General features: G+C 36.7%; 1 protein-coding gene across 1 annotated transcript in view; it reads left to right on the top strand.

The window, feature by feature from the left end:
- The window catches only part of FREM2 (FRAS1 related extracellular matrix 2), a 117766-nt gene that overhangs the window by 61052 nt on the left and 42575 nt on the right, over positions 1–14139 (top strand). Inside the window, exons 3-6 of the mRNA XM_058018343.1 lie at positions 1627–1773; positions 3924–4154; positions 6796–6921; positions 7780–8031. Coding sequence (XP_057874326.1) covers positions 1627–1773; positions 3924–4154; positions 6796–6921; positions 7780–8031 — 756 coding nt within the window. The remainder of the gene's footprint in view (positions 1–1626; positions 1774–3923; positions 4155–6795; positions 6922–7779; positions 8032–14139) is intronic.

Raw genomic sequence — 14139 nt, 5'->3', positions numbered from 1 at the left:
GTAGTTGTTGGGGTTTTTTTATTCTATGAAAAAAAAATAGACACAGTTGAAAGCAAGAAATAGGTGGAATGAAGACAGTACTAAATCTTTTTAATTGCCTGTCTTGTGCTTTTTTACTCCTAAATTTCATTTGTAAAAGGCCTCTATGTAAGATGTAGATTGTGTGCCTTTGTCCACAGCACATTTAACCTTGAGTTCTTTGGATAAGAGAACAATTTATGCCAGATTTTCTTTTTTTTCTATCCTCTGGTTAGAATATCTTTTGTTTAAAAGGATGCAAACTCAGCTAGAAAATTTTCCTTTACCTTGGCAGTTTCAAATATCTGACATTCTCATTTGTAGTAGGCTTATGCAGCAGTATTTCTTCTCACTAGTGGTACAAATAGGTTCTCTCTCCTCTAAAAGACAGTAAATTTCCATCCTTTTTATATGCCAGAAGCTTTTATCCTTCTGTTAAATTATGGTCAAATTGGGCATTGTGTTCATGGGTGGCACACAAATGGCTTTTCTCACTGGATTAGAGAACAAGAAGTGTTCTGTTACATTTGTCCCCACAAACCAATGGGAAGAATAACATACAGCTAACCTAATGTAAGTGCTGTTGTAGTCACTGCTGTAACACCACAGCTGCTGGTTCTCTCCAGTGCTCATTAGTTTCTGATATGTGTGTTTGCAGCCTTCCCCTTTGTCAGTAACAATAGGAGATCAAAAGAGCAGAAAGGAGCAGGGTGAGGATTTCAGGGAGATACTCCAGTAGCCATTTCCCTCCTTTCATTTACACAGTACCTTTGCCTCCACGTGACATTGCACAACTTTAGTTCCTGGTTTTTCTAGTAGGCAGGTCAATAAAGAAACATAGGGGCTTATCTTTGAAGCAGAGTGAAAGCATGTGGAGTGGCTACCTCGATTTTCAAGAATGGAAGAAACTGGAAGGGGTAAACCAACCTTCATTTGTCTCTTCCTCCAGAAATTAAGCCATGAATTAATTTAAATGCTTAGATACATCTCTCTGCTGTTCACTTTTTTTCACTGGCTTGGGTACAGAAGTGTTAATTTCTAAAGGAAATTTCTTGCACATCTAAGACAGCTGTTACCTGAGCAAACCTTGTTCTGCAGCAGCACCTTGTGGGAAGGAAATCAGACTACAGTCTCCCATACAGCCCAGCATTCCCAGAAGACAGTGGCTGAGTGAGCATCTGCCATCAGTGAGCTGAGCAGCTCATTTTATTACTGCTATAGAATTTACAGGATTCTAGAGTAATAAAAAGCACATCTATGAGGATGATATACAGAAGGTACCCCAAATACATTTTAATTAATGCTTGATGCTTATCTCTTGAGAAATAAGAAAAATAGTGTACTATGTTTGTATGCATCTAAGAAAAAATTTACTCCTGTTTGTAGCAAATGTGTTCTGATTGAGTTTCTTACTTGTAATTTCTTTGTTTTAAATCTTTAAAACCTTTGGATTGTAATGTCCAGATAGATACATACCCAGGATACAAGGGTAATTTTGGGGTTTTATCTTAGGTAAGATACAACAATTTTGCATTAACCTCAAAAGACGAAGTAATCTTTAACAAAAATGAAATGTTTTAATTATATCTTTTTAATTTTGTTTTGCAGGAGGCAATAAGCTGAAGAATCAACATTTTCGCCTGAACTGGGCATGGATCTCCTTAGAAAAGGAGTATTACTTAGTAAATGAAGACACCAAGTATCTTGATGTTGTTCTTAAACGGAGAGGTTACCTGGGAGAAACCTCTTTTATAAGTAAGTTCAATTCTAGCCTTATCAGTTGCTTTTATAAATTGCTGCGCAGTTAGTTGATATAATGTAACAATGCAACTGTATCCTGTTGCTGCTGTTTCATGACAAGCAAAGTAAATTCAAAGGAATATGTTTATTTATTAAAGAGTGTATCTTTTATATGCTATTCATATGATTTTTATAGTTAAATAATGAAATTTCTTCTTTTGTTTTTTTTTTGTCTTCTGCAATTATTTTCTGAATAAACAACCCAAGACATAGTCCTCCTTTCTTTGATTTTATTGATACCACTGTTTATTTGTTTCACAGAATACAGTTCCTGTCCAGATCTTTTTTCCCCTATAATGAAAAAATACAGTTGTAGCAATTGAAAAGACAACAATAAGCATGTATCATTTTCCAGGAAGGCTCTTGTGAGCTGGTCTGACCAGCAGCCACGAGCATTAGGCTCATTTGCTTTACTCAGTGTTGGCAGTCAACTGAGGCTGATACAGGAGGTGTTGAAAACTGTTTGCAGTGTCTGGGGAGTGGAAAGGTGAAAAAAAGGTTGTGTTATCGCATTCTGCAACCTCACACCTGTTTCTGGCTTCTGGATCTGTTTCCTTCTCTGACGCATTCGCACCAGGGAACATTATCCTTGTACAATTTCACACTGAAACCTATGGTGAGATTACACTGCTTAGAGAAAACACTCAATTTAAAGCTGTTTTTGCAGAGATGTAAGCATTTACCTGGCAAGTTTCTGTTTAGGGCTTTTACTGATTAAAAATCTGAGTTTCAGGTAGGGAGATGCAGTAGAGACACCTATTTTGGCATGAGATTTAGGGGATATAGACCTTAACCAACAGACTCTGCTTTTAACAGTGAAACAATGTTTATAATATATTTCTTTTAAAGAAAGAAAAAGAATGGAAGAGATGAATACATAGTTAAGGATGTGTGGTTTCAATTAATTACTGGTACTAAATAACAGATACTGGTGTGACTTCTGATCCTTCAGGTAGAGTGTTTACAAAATTTTCTACCTATGGATTCAAGGTCAGTTTCAGTATTGAGCTGACACAAAAATCAAAAAACCCATTTGAGTAGCTTCCTCCAACTACCTTAGTCCAGAAAATGGAATTACAGAATTGGGAAGAGCATAAAACATCCTGGTCAAGATGCTTACTGGCCTTTCTGGTCCATATGCAGTGCCAAAGTGGCTGAAGGTTTATAAGCTATATAAAATTGGCTATGACTTAGGACAAGGCACAAGCCTGAAGAAAGAAAGGCAAGGTTTGCAGGGAAAGGTCATGTGTTTCAATGCATTAAATAATGCAGCTGAAGAAACAGTCACAGAAAGGAGAAATTTTAAGGGGGTTTTTTCTGAAAACCTAGAAGTGCCTTTAAGATTTCAGCTTTACTGTGGGATTTAAACAAGGCCAAACACATAAGTTGCAGACAGTTCTGAAATACTGTCTAATTTCCATGAGAGTCTTTCAGACAGTCATAAAGTTAGAGTGAGATGCCTGTGAAAACCTGTTTCAGAGCAGTCTGAATCTGAGGTTGTGCCATCTCTTTGGATTGAGTTATATGATTTTTTTCCCATGGAGTTGCAGTTTCAACTTCACTTTAACCTAATGGTTGTCATTATGCAAACACAGAAATAAGAGGACCATAATTTTAAAACATTCTAATTGCAATGACAGTGAGGGCAATGGTTCAGGTTTTTCATCTTCTTTCATTTTTATCCAGTATATTTTCCTTTTTGTCTTTGTATTTCCTTAACTTTCCCTTTAAAGTCTGAATCCAGGGTGGTTTTTTTTCCTAAGAAATATAAATATTTTCTAGGGTTTCAGGCAGGATGCTGTTTAGATGTTCTGGAAAAGAAGAGAATCCAGAGGGCTCAAAGGAGAGAGAAAATTCTGTTGTCCTTTTTGGACATCCATAATTGAATTATAGGGAAATGGAAACTTGATATAACTTCAAAGAATGTAGAGTTTTTCCACCTCTATATGTAACACCCAATATAAAATTGATCAAGAGAAATGTATTTAGTTTGAACATTCTCAGGTTGTGGAAAGTATATTTTTCTGCATGTCTTTTAAATGTGACACAATGGGAGAAAAATTACCAATGATGTGTATAATGACCTGAATTTCTGATTTTAACAGGTATTAGCACCAAAGATGGTACTGCCAAGAAAGATAAAGACTTCAGAGGAAAAGCCCAGAAGCAAGTGCAGTTTAATCCTGGTCAAACCTTAGCCACATGGCGAGTACGGATTTTGAGTGATGGTGAACATGAGCATTCTGAGTCCTTTCAAATTGTTCTTTCTGAGCCTGTCATGGCAATTCTGGAATTTCCTGCTGCATCCACAGTGGAAATTATTGACCCAGGAGATGGTGAGAACCTTTCCAGAACCGTACTTCTAATATGTGCATATACCAAAAGATAAACTGTAGGGCAGATGTGGAACATTGGATACTAAAGGTTTACTGTCCTCAAAATATTTCTGAAGACAGACTTGGGCAACAGGTAGCCATTTTTCCTCCATCACTTGAAGTGCTTGATGAAGGTACTCAGGCAGCATGTTTTTATGAAATACCTGCATTTTTTAATGATATATTATTTCTAGACTGAATGTGTCTGAATGACTGAAGAGTTGGCTCAAAGCTGACGTGATTCACTCTGCCATGGTAATTCATGTGGGAGAAGATGGTACAGGAAAGCCTAGGCTGGTTGATCACAAGAAGTTTGGTCTTGGAGTGAACTATTTGCTAAGTTAGAGAAAGCTCAGTAATTGTAAAGTTCATATGACCAAGTGTAGCACACACTGTGTCAAGAACAAATAAAATTATGGTTAAATATAAATCAAGCAATAAGCTGATTTTAAAAAATTCTAAAAGAGAAGCAGAGCATGCTCTGGTTGGTTTGTATCTTTTCAGTTGAACCTGTGGGCTGTACTCACACAGAACTGTCTTAAGAAATCTTTTAAATACTGGATGACCGTAACAACTTGAATTACATGGTCTTCCCTAATAAGCATTTGAAGAGTGTTGGGCAAGGAAATGATCAGAAGTGTCTTAGTTCCTAGTTACAAATGCAAGTTAAACCAGAGTTTATCTCACATCCATTTTTAATCTCTGAGAAAAATAGTGCTTATCTTGAAAAGCAGCATGTATAAGACACAGAAATAACTTGAAAATGTGTTAAATCTCTTTATCTTTTCTATGATCAATAAGATAATAGAAAAGATAAAGTTAAGGGTAATTGGCTGAGTCTTCTTTATGCCACCAACAGTATTTTTTATTTCTTACATTAAGATAAAATTTTTAATTTTTTTCGTTTTTACAGTTCCAGAGAATTTGTATTAATTATATGTAAAGAGAAGTTGCAGAGGTCAAAATCAAATGCACAGCTGCAAATCAAGGAACATCTAGGAGAAAACTAGAGAGAGGACTTTGAGGGAAGGACTGTGTTTCCTAACAGCATTTTGAAGCTCAGGGTTTTCCAAGCTCACTGAATCAGGACCATCAACAGTTTTATTCTCCTTCCAGTGAAAAAATCATTGATTTAAATTGTGTAGCTTTAGGATCATGACTGTGAGTTTGTTCAGAAAGCTGTACCAGCCTCTTTGGGTATGGGACATTAGTTAATGTTTTATTGGAAATATAGATTGCATAGGGATATGGGATTTTATACTAGCTGTGATGGTGTAGCTCATTCTCCTCCAAGCTTTTATGTTGTTCATGTTCATAAGGTCTGTTAAACTTTTATGGTGCCATTTTACTCCTAGTTGAATAATTATCAGAGAGAGAGAGAGAGAGAGAGAGAAGAAACCAAATAAATCAGATTCCTGCATGTTTTGGAAGGTTAGGTTTTTTTATTTTGTCAACTAAATTCTAAAAGGAGAAATAGAAGGAATTAAATGGGTTGGTTTTTTTCAGTCCTGCCTTTTGTTTTACTTTAAAACAAAAAAGTCAGGATTTGATATTTTTCATGTTGAATTTTTGTCTTGCCAGAATAGTGAGTAGTCATGGTCTTACCAAACCTGAATTACAGCATTTTTAAGGCAGGCTTTTGACCTCAAGTCATGCTAGTAGTAGTTGGAGAAATAAAAACTGGAATGTGTTTTCAAAGGAGTCACCTGACAATTTTCAGAACACTGTTTGCCAAAGTACTCTGAAATGATGAAAAATTTGCTTTGTGCAGTCAGCTGATTTCACTTAATTTGATGCTGTACAGAATTAAATTCTTTTTGGGTTGTAGTCACACTAATGAAACTGTAAAGGTGCTTTGTAATTATGTGCATGGCCACCTTTTGTTCTTGAGTTTTTGAGAGAACAAGAACAAAATTGATCCTAAATCCCAGCAATAAAACCCAGCAATCTAATTATATGAGCATAAAATAGTGAAGAAGTTCAGGATGCATCTTAGTGGGTTTTTCCCCTGAAAAAAAGATCTGATATCCTTTTTTATGACACTGGCTGTATTGGCTGGGTCTCCTAGTAAAAAAGTAGTGTAGACATATAACCAGCTAAAATCAAATGTCCAAGTCAGTGTAAGATGTCAGGAGTTCAACCTTGCTCCTCAATGCCAAATGATTTTCCTGGTTATCTTGGTGCAGGAAATTAAAGAAGGGCCTTGATGAACCACACACTGTGGGAGCTATGCAGTTAATACTTCAGTTAACAGTTGATATTGATACTGCAGTTAACAGTTAATAATTAAATACCATGGAAATAATAAAAAGACACACTTTGAGGACAAATTCTCCAAACACTCTCTTGCACCATTAACCCTAGATAAACAAGTTCAGTCACATTAGAGACCACTTAATAAGGACTTGTGAATTCAGACCTAATGATCTGATTTTCTTTTCCACCTCTGAAACACTAAGGAACTCTACTTCTCTCACCCTCCAAGTTTTACTACAATTTAGTGGCATTGCCAATAAATGCAAGTTATTTGTTGCACTTCTGAATATTCAAAAATACTCTTAGCTAATGTACAGGTGACTTTATGAGGTTCTTTTCTTTGCAGAATCAACAGTCTTTATTCCTCAGTCCACCTATACTATTGAAGAAGATGTTGGTGAGTTATTTATTCCAGTCAGAAGAAGTGGAGATGTGAGTCAGGAACTGATGGTCATCTGCTACACACAACAAGGTAGTAGAATCTACTATAGAATAAACAAATGGCAAGAGTGGAAAAGAGACAGAAATTTAAAAATATTTTTCCATCTACTTTATAATACAATTATTTATAACTCTGTTAATTACTTTTTCATCTAAATATCTTCAGTCTCAACTGGAAATGCATTCATCTATGCAATCTGTCTAAGAGTATTACTGAACACAGTTTTAAAAGCATCATGGGGAGGTGAAGATGATCTGTGTTCTTTATATTTCTGCAAGATTTTTATAGGCAGCCCCTTATATCTGAAATTGATGAGAACTGAAAGCACTGCAGTGATTGCCCTGGCTATCCTTCACTTGTTTTTATCTTGAAAAAAATGATACAAAATAATATTGCTTAATTGTCATACTCGTCCTTCCTCTGACTTTCAGTCTCTTACTAATAATGCATGTGCAGGGCATGAGGTTTCTACACCTGTGGTTTTTATCTGGAGACCTGAAGCAATATTTTGTGTAAAGTGATCTGGAATCCAGATAAATTGTTTTCACGACATTCTGTCTGTTCAAGTCCACTGATAGCTTCAATATGGGTAAAATATACTCGGGTAGTTAACTGGTAATCCTCACAGGGGCTATTTTGTCAGTCTGTCTCTTGTGGTAAGCAATATTCCTTCTGACTGGAAAGGTGCAAATGATATGAGGAACCACACTCTTCCATTGTATCATATACGGGAGTAGTAGAGACCTCAGAAGTGGGTCCATGGGCCTCTGACCTTGTCCACAGCCCTGTAAACAGAAATTCAAAGATAATGAAAATAAAATTCTACCTCCGTGAGGAGATCATTGTAACCATGGTGTGTATAGTGACTGTTTTCCTTTTATGCCACAGGAACAGCCTCTGGCACTGCCCCAACCTCTGTCCTTTCCTACTCTGACTACATATCCAGGCCAGAGGATCACAACAGCGTTCTACGCTTTGACAAGGACGAACGAGAGAAAACGTGTCGGATTGTCATCATAGATGATTCCTTGTATGAAGAGGCTGAGACCTTTGATGTTTTGCTGAGCATGCCCATGGGTGGAAGGATTGGTGCAGAATTCCCAAGCACTCGCATTACCATTGTACCTGACAAGGATGATGGTAAGATATCATATAATTGCAGTGATACCCTCAATGCAGGGACAGAAACTACAAAGAATATCACATTCAAATCAGTGTGTGGGTTTTGTTTTTCTTCCTACTGGTTAAAACACATGCTGCTTCCATCTTGAGATTAGAAAATATTATTGGAAAGCTATTCAGGTTTTTGACAGTATTTAGTACTGCTATTTTATTGTTTGACGGAATTACATGAGCAGTGATTCAGAGCAAGGAGCAGCACCTTTCTGTTCTGTCACATTAAGAGACATAATCCAAGATGTCACCTTGCATGGGCAGCCTTGTTTCTGTGATTCTGAAGCTGTGTCTGCAAAGCCTTTGGGCCCATTCAATCATGCTGCAAGGGCCCTCTTGGAGGCCCTGATGGGGCAGAAGCCATCAAGCAGCTCCCAAAAGGGAAGATATATTTCTTCTGACTTGATGCTGCATTTGAATTTCTGCATAAAAGTGTCCATTTGTGTTCTCTTTGTCTTTTTAATAAAGCAGATATTCAGATAAGGGTAATGTTGCTTTAGAAATGCCCCAGTAAGGAAACCCTACAGAATTATGTCAACTGGTTAATAGCTTTAAGATATGACTTTGAATGGGACACTTCTGGTGGTGATCAGAAAAATGGATGTGACTAAGACAGAGTAGAATCAGCACACTGTATCACCAACTGCTTTCAAAAATACATGTATTATTGCTGCCTCAGCCTCTCCTTTAATGCTTCAGCATTGGTGTGACAGCTCTTTTTCTAGGAGTAATAGCATGAAAGCTTCCTGGTACAATTGCCCCATTTATGTGTGGAGTTTGGAGACTGACATCTCAGCTGTAAATTCTGAGATAAGTCTACTGATAAGCTGTTTGAGTCCTCTCTGTGAGGCCATAAACCATCTATTGTGACACCATCATATTTCCTAAAGACTAAAGGGAGCAATTACATAGTACAGTACTCTTTGAAAGTCTGATGCCAAAGCAGACCATTATTATCAGCACAGTGATTTCTCTCTAGGTAAGGATACAAAAGGCAGCTCTTCGAGGCAAGAAGTCTGCACCCATCTAATTGTCTCATAAATACTCAGCCTGCCTGAAATTTCTCACCTGTAATCCTGTGACAGAGGTGACTTTGTTTGCTCTGTGGAGCATTTGGGGAATCATATAGCATTAATGACTACAACAGGTTGAAAAAACGGGTCTTGTAAAGTAGGAGATCATATAGCAAATGCAAGCCAAAATAGAAATCTTTGTAGAACAGAAATGACTCTGTTATTATAGCATTTATTCCTTTAGGAGCTTCTACAACAGTTTGATTTGTATGAATAATTTTGATGAATTAATGAACTTTAAAATTTGTACATAGAAAAGTATGGATTATTTAGAAAATAGCTATTAAAAACATGTATTCATCAAGAAGCTGATTACACAAAAATTGAAGGTGTTCTGACTGCTTAAGTGTATGTATGGAGAGTTTGGGAATGGAGAGAATGATTCTCCAAGACATTAGGTAATATCAGAGATGAGCTGAAATTAAACCATCTAACTTCAGTGGGAATCTCAGTGAATCCAAGTAACAACAGAGTATAAAACTTAATATTTCATGAAACTCACACAAAATATTAGGGAAGTCAATGAGAAATCTCCTTTAACACTGCCATTAGAAAGCAAGAGAAGTAATTTAGTTTGTGTACCACTGTTTAGTTTTAAGTTTCTGCATTTGTGAGCACAAGCTGCCTCAGATCTTTTCTACACAAAACTTTTCTACACAAAATAATTTAGCAAAGAGTAACCTTATGGGATTTATTCAAAAAGCTGGGGAAATGTTTGGGAAGTTAGAACAGAATATTTTCATTATGTAGCAACTGAAATATCTATGTTAGTTGGTAGGAATAAAGAATATTTGGGATATTGAAAGATAAGGGATCTTTGAAGGATAGGTTTGGAATACTTTTTTACAAGCATTCACTTTTCTTTTTACACCCAAAATGTTGCATATGTGGTATTTGAAATTATGTGGCAGAACTCCTTTTTTACAGTGAAAGAACTCCCACAAAGAATTTCAGCACATGCAAAAACAATTAATTTAGCAGTAAAATTTCCTACCACATTCTTTTTAGTTTGCATAAAAATACAAAGCATGAAAAGTCTTTATGTGTTTCACCTGACATCTATTGCACTGCCTTATCTATAAAAAGCAGAGAGCAGACTACAGGGTAGATAAATTATAGATTACACCTGGAATGTTTTTTTTTATGTATTCACACATACATACAAATATATGTTTACAAACATATTTTTGTCAGGTTTTAGCACCCTGGCAGTCGTGATTGAAATTCTGCATAAATAAGCAGAGGATTTTAAGCAGCACTGGCTATAATTGTTTGCAGTGCACAAAATTAATTTTACTAAGTTTAACCAGCATGGAATGTGAAAAAAAAAATCTTCAGCTTTTAACAAAAAGGTTTAATTCAGAAGATGTCTGAGACAGAGGTTGGTAGAAGCTTTAGCACATTTGTAATAGCCTATCAACTGTAGTAATGCTGTAATGCTAAATTCTGGGGTCCACTTTAATCTCAACTTCACATCTACTGATACATATTTCTCATTGTTTGTTTAAATTCATCTTCTGCTTAACAGAGTTTCTTTGGACAAGTGTCACTGTGTGTCATGAAGTGATGTCTCCAAGAGCTGTGACTGAATTCACATTATTCATTGACTTCTTCAGGCCAAACAACAAAAAAATAGCAAAGGTGAAAGTTTAATTATGCTACAGGAGATCTTTCCTATGGAGCTCAAGTCAGCACTAGCAACCTTGCCTTATGTCCTCTGGCATTCAGTGTGAGTTAATTAGGAAACTCTCACCTTCAGCACCTACCATCCAAGTCTTTTATTTTTAGAAGATGCCCTTAGGGTCTAACTAAAATGCCATAGTTGCTATATAATCCTGACAATAATAAAAGTAAGAGGCATGCTCTAGTGAACTACAGTGTATTCACTAAATTCTGGGCAACTGAAAAGTTTAATTGGGGATTATACAGTTGTGCTGTGCTGCCAAAGCAAAATCTAGGGAAAAAAAATTGTAGTATGTAGAACATGCACTGGTATATTTGTATATTGAGAATGGTGATTTTCAGATTGGTGCTGCTATTGGGACAACTCCTAATTTGGAAGAGACTTTTCCTGATAGGTACTAAAGTTAGATGGAAAAAAAGAAAATAACTAAGTTAATGAAGTAAGTAGCAGAAAAACCTTCCTATTGAAACCTTGGATTCAAAGTTATGCATGCCACTACAGTTAAGGCACTAAAAAGCAAAAACATGGTTAGTTGGAATCAGATGTGATAGCTATTAACTGTGAACCATGAAAGAAAAACATGCATAGGGAAAAGACCTATGTAAATCATCCTCTTCTGGGGTGCTACTAATCTCACTTGGTATTAGCCTCTATAATTCTAGACATCTGATTCAAATAGGCTATTACAGGATTCTTCTACAGTTATTGAAAAGAGAGATGTACTCCCAGGAAACATCTCATCCTAGGACAAGTATCTAAATTATTGAGCCCAGTCATCAGGGATACCTGGTGCATCTGAATACATTGATTTATCGCAGTAGATATAAAGCCTACCTTAGAAATTTAATTTGCAAATACAAAGTTGTAAGCACTACTGGGCATGAAGTACATACCTGTACTGCATGGAGAGCACAGAGTTCAGCATAAAGCTCATTTGAAGGAGGCACTTTACAGAATAGATAAATATTATGCATCTAGGAAAAGGAGGATGAGGTTAATGTGCCCTTTTCATTCTCCTTGGACAGAGGAATCCTGGAATTCAGTCTAAGACTCATGAAAGCACTCAGACCCTTCTGTTCCATGGAAGTGCCTTGATCCTCAGGCACTTAGCAACTAAGCTAGATCAGCCTGGAAGTGCTCTCTGTTTTTCCAGCGGAAGCGGTGACTCTGAAATAATTTCATAGAGAGAGAGAAAAAATGAGATCTAAGTCTTTTGTTAGTATTCATATGGAAATGAAGAGCCAGTAATTTAGTTCCAGCACTAAAAATGTTACTGGGTTGTATGCCACAAATCTGATACAAAATGCTTTAACAAGATTTGAGTCAAAGCTCTGCTTTTTCATTGTCCCGGTATTTTGACTGCTGTGCTAATTTAGACTCTCTTTTACTTGTTTTTTTTATCGTTTTATTGTTTTACTGAGTTTTTAAAACTCAGTTTGTAATCACATTTGGAAACCTGAAGAGAGTGGTGAATGCAGAGCTGGAAGTTTGCACCTGAGGGGAAAATACTTACATTTATTTTGTGTGCTGCACATTTTTTGTAAGTGGCTGTCTCCCCATGTGATTTTAATTCCATGCTACTGTATTTAGTGTTGCTGTGAGAGCACACAGCTTTACAGCCAGGCTGACAAACAGCCCTTCTGCCTTAGTGAAATTGTTGAAGACTCATGCTGTTCACAGCAGGAAGTACATTAAATACATTTCTTCCACTTCATTCACATTAGATGGGCAAGAAGCTGCTCAAACTTCTTCTTGACATTTCTACACCAAGGCTGGGAAAGCAAAAGACTCCGGTTTATGTGGGAGATTTGCTGACCATTATCTTTACACCTGATCAACAGAATCAATCACTCATGCCATCCACATGATAAAGGATAGCACAGTCTGGGAATATTTTACAGATGACTAAACTGGATGATGGTATCCTAGTGTAGAAAGGGAATGTTAGAGGCCAAACAGAACAGATTAATTATTTAGTCTTCTGGAGATTTCTTTAAAACACTTGCCGTCACTTTCTTTGCATTTAATTAAATTTTGAAAATCCATAGACAACGTTCTGGAAATTGGTACCCACTAACACTTTTCCAGCTTCCTTGAAATAGTAGAGTATATAAATATTTACTATCAATAGCCTGAAAAGTCAGCACTGCAATGTTACACCATAAATATATGCTTTGCATTGGCTTCTAGCAAGCAGGCACTATGAACTTACTCTCAGTGTATGTACTGTGCCAAATTTAAAGCTTATGATAAATAAGTGTTTTATTAGTAACACTGTTTATCAGAGGAACATCCTCATGTCATAAGGCAGATTGGAATCTCCTTAGTTCCATTGGTCTCCAAGGCAGACAAGTCAAATGTGCCTTTTCCTCTTTGCCAGTAGGTCTGTCAGATCTTAAACTGAACAGGAGGTTGATTAATCTTGGTAATTAGCATCTGCTAGTGCATTTGTCCAATTTTAATTACAATCTGAACACTACAGGCTGAACACTGTTATGTTACAGACTAGAGTCATGATTTGGCCAGCTATCCATCACCACTCTCTGGACATGTCTAAAATAGTGAACTAATTCTTTTTTCCTGTGCACATCCATCTCTGATTGCTTTCTCCCTTTTGTGTTTTTACAATGCTTGTGAGTCTGATGCCTCTGGCACTTCTGTGCAGCTTTTAACTTCTTTTGTCCTCCCATTAAGTAAATTCTCTATGTGACCCCTCCCCTTTCCCCAGCCTGTGGCAGGTGGCCAGGTTGGCAACTAATCAGGGGAAAAAGTGGATGACAGCCAGCTTATGACAAGTTATACTCCCAGTTTTCTTTACTAATAGCTTCTTATTATCACCAGTTCAACAAAGTGAAAAATGTTCAATCCATGATGATAGCCTTAAAGATTTCAGAAACTGCCTGTTTGCTGCCTATCACAGAAATAAATTAATGTCATGCCTTGCAGTAGGACATTCTGTAGAGTAACCAGGCACATTTATGATTTGCTTTCTTTAGCATTATTTGTGGCTTACACCGTATTATGCATGTGTGTCCCATTTTATAAGTGTGTGTGTGAACTACAGAGGTTGGATTAATCTCATTTTTGTTCATCTGTTAATAACTAGAAATAAAGTCCAACCTTGTGAACTGGGCTTCTTTGATAGGTGAGGAGGACAGAACATGATCTCCAGGCAGTACTTTGTCACATCTATTTCAGATGGCTCTTTTACAGTAGGGAATGCAGCTGGTGGAGCACAAAGCTCTTCAGCCTTCGCTGCTGTATGTTTTTAAATGGGTTGTTTATATGTCCAATATTGCACTTCTATGTGAATTGCAG

This window comes from Melospiza georgiana, chromosome 2, assembly GCF_028018845.1.
Source record: "Melospiza georgiana isolate bMelGeo1 chromosome 2, bMelGeo1.pri, whole genome shotgun sequence".
NCBI classification, from domain to species: Eukaryota; Metazoa; Chordata; class Aves; order Passeriformes; family Passerellidae; genus Melospiza; species Melospiza georgiana.
The sequence above is the reverse complement of the archived record's forward strand: the minus strand, read 5'-3'. Positions and strand labels throughout refer to the sequence as shown.